This window comes from Rhinolophus ferrumequinum, chromosome 3 (genome assembly GCF_004115265.2).
Source record: "Rhinolophus ferrumequinum isolate MPI-CBG mRhiFer1 chromosome 3, mRhiFer1_v1.p, whole genome shotgun sequence".
Classification (NCBI taxonomy): domain Eukaryota; kingdom Metazoa; phylum Chordata; class Mammalia; order Chiroptera; family Rhinolophidae; genus Rhinolophus; species Rhinolophus ferrumequinum.
In genome coordinates, this window is record NC_046286.1 from 58,562,887 (window position 1) to 58,568,886 (window position 6,000).

The 6,000-nt window shown below is 37.4% G+C and overlaps 1 protein-coding gene across 1 annotated transcript in view; it reads left to right on the forward strand.

Annotated features, from left to right (window-relative positions):
- LIN28B (lin-28 homolog B) overlaps window positions 1-505 on the forward strand; it is a 97,420-nt gene extending 96,915 nt beyond the window's left edge. Inside the window, exon 4 of the mRNA XM_033103182.1 lies at window positions 67-505. Within this exon, the coding sequence (XP_032959073.1) occupies window positions 67-436 (370 nt within the window). The 3' untranslated portion in view covers window positions 437-505. The remainder of the gene's footprint in view (window positions 1-66) is intronic.
- The last annotated feature ends 5,495 nt before the right edge of the window (window positions 506-6,000 follow it).

The window sequence follows — 6,000 nt, forward strand, 5'->3', positions numbered from 1 at the left end:
CATAAAAGACCATGTCTTTTATGACACCTGCTCCCTACTTCTAAGACGTTTCCCTTCTTGTTGCAGATGCTACAACTGTGGTGGCCTTGATCATCATGCTAAGGAATGTAGTCTACCTCCTCAGCCAAAGAAGTGCCATTACTGTCAGAGCATCACGCACATGGTGGCAAACTGCCCATATAAAACTGTTGCGCAGCCGCCCATCAGTTCTCAGGGAAGACAGGAAGCAGAATCCCAGCCGTGCACTTCGACTTTCCCTCGGGAAGCGGGGGGAGGGCATGGCTGCACGTCACCACCATTTCCTCAGGAGGCTCGGTCCGAGATCTCAGAATGGCCAGGCAGGTCACCTCAAGAATCTTCCTCTACCAAATCGTCAACAGCACCGGAAGAACCAAGCAAAAAGGGGCCTTCCGTTCAAAAAAGGAAAAAGACCTAAGAACCCTTCTTAACATATCATTTTCTTTCCCCGGTGGGGAAGTCTACCTCATGCAAGTACAGGGGAACAGTATTTCACAAACAGCAGCTGACCTGGGATTTTTAACTACTGTTGAGGAACTGTGAATTTTTTTAAACAGACAAATCACTCAAAGCAAATTACATTTGAGCCAGGGTGTCACGTTCTATGTTATTCAGAGAATGAGATGCTATGTATATCTATCTATATGTGCATGTGTGAGAGGGAGAGAGCCTGAGTCTGTGTGTGTGTGTGTGTGTGTGTGTGTGTGTGTGTGTGTAGGAGGATTTATATAGGAATGTAGACATATATATATAAAGAGAGTTTGTCTTTATATATGTGTGTATGTAGACATAAGCACACACCCTCCCTCACAGATTTGGACATCCCCAACAACGAAAAACTGGTGTGAAACATTTCAGATGGTTTCAAATATAACCCCTGAAGTTTTTCTTGAAATACCACTCCCTTCACATTACGTAAAAATAAAAACATGACTGTTACCTTTTGTGTGAACCAAAGGATACTTCAGATCTCAGAGCTGCCAATCATATGGTACTAAAGGTTTTTAAATCATCAGTTCTCCCGAGTTTGGGAATTGCCTTTTTTTCTTGACACCTTTAGAGTGCCCCCCACCCCCTTTAAAGGCAGTACCTTAATTCCATATGCCTCTGACTGCCATAAGCTTTTTTGAATCTGGGATACATAACTCCAGAAAAGACAATGAATGTGTAATTTCTGTGCCGATATTTCAATGTTTTTAATTCATATATTTTGATTGTAAATTAGATGCCTATTAAGACAAAGAAGGTGAGGGCAATGTAAAAATGTAGTGACTTGATTGTTTTCGGTGGTATTTTGACATCAGCTCGTTATAATCTTTTACACGTGAGGTTTTTGGATGGGATTGTGGCAGCAGCAGCTTGCCTGACTAAGTCAGTCCTTCTAACCATTGCTTGGAGCAGGAGGCCCTCCTTGTTTACTACTGAAGATCTTAGAGGAAAACTCCAGTTGTTTGGTGTATACTTTTGGTGGCTGTTTTTATTTCCCCTGGAGAGTTATCTAACTTGTTTCTAAAACAAACAAAATAGCAGAGATGTGAATAAAATGCCAGGGTGAAGAGTGAACATTAAGAGGATACTCACAATTGCCCAATATGTGTGACCTTGAATACTATTAAAAAGTGCAGTGTTTGGTGGCAGGCGACTAGAGTAATGAGCCTGGGACAGAGGTACCAGAACCTCTCCTACCAGAGAGCTAGAAAGATTTTATATAATAAAATTGATCTTAGGAAGTTCCCTTCATTACTGATGCTCAAGTAACCTGTACGGTGGATTCAGGATGAACGTGCAGTGATGAGGACAGAGATGTTTCTCAGGTTGGTCCTATTTATGTTAATAAATTGGCTCGGGACCAATTATAGTATTGTTCCCTTTAAGTTTCAGTCATAGAAAAAAATCATTTTGGTGTCATCCTGGTTATAGATGTTATGGGTACATTTCTGAAACATCTCCAAGAAGGTACCAGTTAATTATAATGCTTAACATTGGCAATAAATAGAGTTTTCTATGAGCCTGTTGGTGTAAGCTCAGATAATCAAAAAAGAAAAAGAAATAGCATGACTCAGATGAGACATATTCTACTGAACAGTTTTGGCTCCCTCCCCCACTTGTCCTGCCTTGGGAGACTTGTACAGTTGCTGCTGTCTCAGCAAGCCACGCATAAGGAGAAATGCCTTGGGCTGGGCCACCAGCCCTTTACAGCTCAGCTTGAATTCCACAACAGCGTTTGTGAGAATCTCTATAGTATATACTGAAATACCAGTGTGCTGTGATGCAACGCTTACCTTTGACGATATTGAATGTGATATAGCTGTAGAGAAATACTTCCTTGCCTTATGTAAGGATTGTAAGCTTATTTAAATTATGTAGACAAATCAAAGTGGCATTGCTTAATTTTTAGCAGGTAAATAAGCAGGTTAACAGTAAAAATGCAAAACATAAGTCACTTTGAAAATTCAAACCAAAGTTCCTTGACCTTGCAGAAATAGGAAGTTACGGACTTGAGAATTGGACATTCCCTGTTTACATATAAAAAGTTCACAGCTGAGATCATGGTTAAAACAAAAAACATTTTATACTGTGGACCTTATGGGTGCAATTTGGAATCATTTTAAGCATCATGCCAGACTGAACTAAGAGCACATACCAAACCTATCTTATAATTAAAAGTTGGGGTTTATTTTTTATATAAGAATATTATCACTTGCATAACATACTCAGGACAAAGAACTTTGCTCAGGGAACATACCATATGATGTTGTTGATTCTTTACAGAATAGTCTACAGTCCTGCTTACTCAAACCAAATAACTTAAACCTGTATGTAAGTATTATGTACTAATGTTAGTAATGACTACCTCTAAGTTTGACAGATCAAAATTTCTCAGTATCAGATATCAGTTCTCCTATTTTTACTTCATGTCAAAATACCCTAAAGCAGAATTCCTGAACTCCTTGCATATGTGAATATCACTGACATGAGCACAGTGTCCATGTACATGGGTGAAATGTAATTCTGTTTACAACAAAAGGCTACCTCATAGTTGATGCATAGCACACCTGTATGCTGCTCCAGCCTTACAGTGGCTGATAATCCTCTGGTACAGAACCTTTTTATTGATAGTATAGATACCGATTCACAACTGCATGTTTCTGACAAACATTTGTGAATAATGAAGCATCTCATTTAGTTAGCAAAGTCTCCAAGCATTTCCTTAAAGTTATCCTGTATTTAAAGAATTGTGGGCCCTCTTACATATAAGCAAAACAGAACACAGAAGCAATCCTGGAAATGACTGCTTTGCCCAGCGGTGGGGGCAGGCAATGGAAGCAGGAGGAGAGACTGGTGTCTGAGTGTATTCATGCTGGGCAAACAGAATAAAACATGCCAATCTTCATTTGGGTCTGTGCTGTCCCGAAGCCAAGCATAGCACAGCGTTATTGCCCTGGGCACACAACTGACTAGCACTGGCTCGCCAAGGAATGGACATAGAGTGAATGTGCAATGCCATTTCTAGCTACTGAGGGGGAAGGGTCTGTGAAGCATCAGTTTACAGGGGTCTCATACATAGGTTGGGCAGGAGGTCTTTGAATTCGTTACCCCTTGACCTCACCCCAGTGTCGAGACAAATGTAATTCCTAAGATGCTCTACCGGTCTCTCAGCCCTGTGAGCTATTTGTTTGCTATGTGACAGATTATAGTGGAAACATTTTTATACTTGCATTTCTAGTCTTTGCTAGAAGACTTCGGATGTATTTTTACAATTGAAAGATAATAGAAAGATTTTTACCTGCGTATAGCTTGGAAGTTTGGCGTGCAATGTAGGGGAAAAGATCAGGAAACATCATGTTATTAGCATTGGTCCATCTACAAAAATAGGATGTTTTTATTGCGATATTTTTAATACGCTGGCCCAGTTTTATTTTGCACCAATGTGGCCCCAAGTTACTGCTAGTTGTATTTAGTTTGTGAATAGAAGCCCATAAGTGTTAATAGACTTTGTAACATTCACTGTAAGATGAATTATACAGGACATGGGAAATCTCATTGAGTCTTAAAGTTAATTTAAATTAATTTATCTGTTTTCTCTAAGAAATGTTTATCATAAAATATATATGTGTATTTCCCCTTTGGTTATAAAATTTGGGAAAGTATGTACAAGTGCAGCTGCACTGACTTTAATTTTCTAGATGTCTTAATGAGATTTATTTGTTTTAGAGAAGAACAACTTGTTAAAAGCATCAAATTCTGTCTTACATAGCGTTCATCAGCCTCTTTTAAGATGTGGTGGTTGTGTGATCTGTGTCATAGTTCAGTTAGAGAGGTTGACCTGTGAATCATTTTTAAATTTTATATATGGAACAAAGCTGCAAAGTCATGGCAAAGTACTGTACTGTGAGAAGCTGTTACGATATTTAATACATCTGTGGCTTAACACTTGTGAGAGTTTACCAGCTTGAAAATGATGGTGTTGACTACCTCTTGAATTACATCTATCAACCACTGGCACCCACCACCAAGCTGGCTTTAATTAGTACGTGTTGTTTTTTGGTATTAACACCTCTAACCATACTAGAGACCAAAGTGAACACTGATTTCTATATGTCTTTAATATGGTGTTTTATCTAGTGTTTTTAAATTATCCTGTGTAGTATTTAGATTACCTCATTGTCCATTTTGACTCATGTTGTTTACAAGTGAAAATTAAAAGAAAAAAACGTTTTGAACCATATGTTTTTAAAGAACAAACAAGGAGGAGATGGTTGGAATGGCATTTCACTCGTGTAGTCATGCTAATGGACTAAAGTACTGTTTGCCTTTCTGCCTATCATGGATTTTATATTCTCATTTCATGCCTAATGTCTTACTCTGTCAATTATGGATATTTTGAGGTTTAAAAAAATTACTTGATTAAAAATAAAACATATAACGTTGGCATTTATGATGAGTTTTGGAGATTTTTCATGATTTGTATGATTGCTCAATTAAAGGAATGGATAAAAAGCCATTGCAGTATTTACACTAATCTGAGCATAAATTAAATAGTTTTAACATATCCTCAGAGGTAACTATAAATATGGACCTTACTTAGGACAACATGGATGGTGTATAAATTCAGTCAGAAATGAATGGAGAAGGAAAGATGGGTTCTGTCATTGTCAGGCATTGTCCAGCTTTAGCCAGCATGGATTGTGCAAGCTTGTGAATTAAGATACATACTTCATGAAGTCAGGCAAAAGTCACCTGAAACAAAAATGTTCAAACCCTTTTAGAGGAACCATTTCCATATTTTCCTACCATTTTCTTTTGTATGAATTTAAAAGTATCTAGAAAGATCAAAGCCAGGTTACATCACGACTAAATATCTGATAAAACTTGAGTTCTGTAAATTCTCTGGCCCCACAGTTAAACTCCTTTTCATTTCCACTCCCTACCTGGATGATTGACGCTGTGTGGAGGGGAGGGGAGCCTACTATGACTCCTACTTTTTTTTCTTTTCAATTGTAAAACACACAATGTAATTTACCATCTTAACCATTTGAAGTGTCCAGTTCAGTAGTGTTAAGTATATTCACATTGTTGAGCAACAGTGAATGATTCACTTTTAGAATATGAAGGGCTGTGGCAAATGCTCATGAGTGTGATTACATAAACATTTCAACCATGTTTATTTTCTTTAATGATTATTTAAAAGTAGCTTTTTTTGTTATAAAAGCATTTTACTGTAGAGACTAGGAAAAACCTTAAAAATAATTCATACATAATCCCAACACCTAGAAATATTTTTTTATTCATTTCAGCTATGGAAAATCATTTTTAAAAATACCTAATCCCATCACCTAGAAATAACCATTAACATTTTTTAAATTAATTCTGTGGTTTTTTTCCCCAATAAAGTAGACTTTTAAAAATAAAATTAGGTTTTATGTGGTTTGGAACTTTACACTTTTCTCCATGCATGATATAGTATTTTGCCATATCATT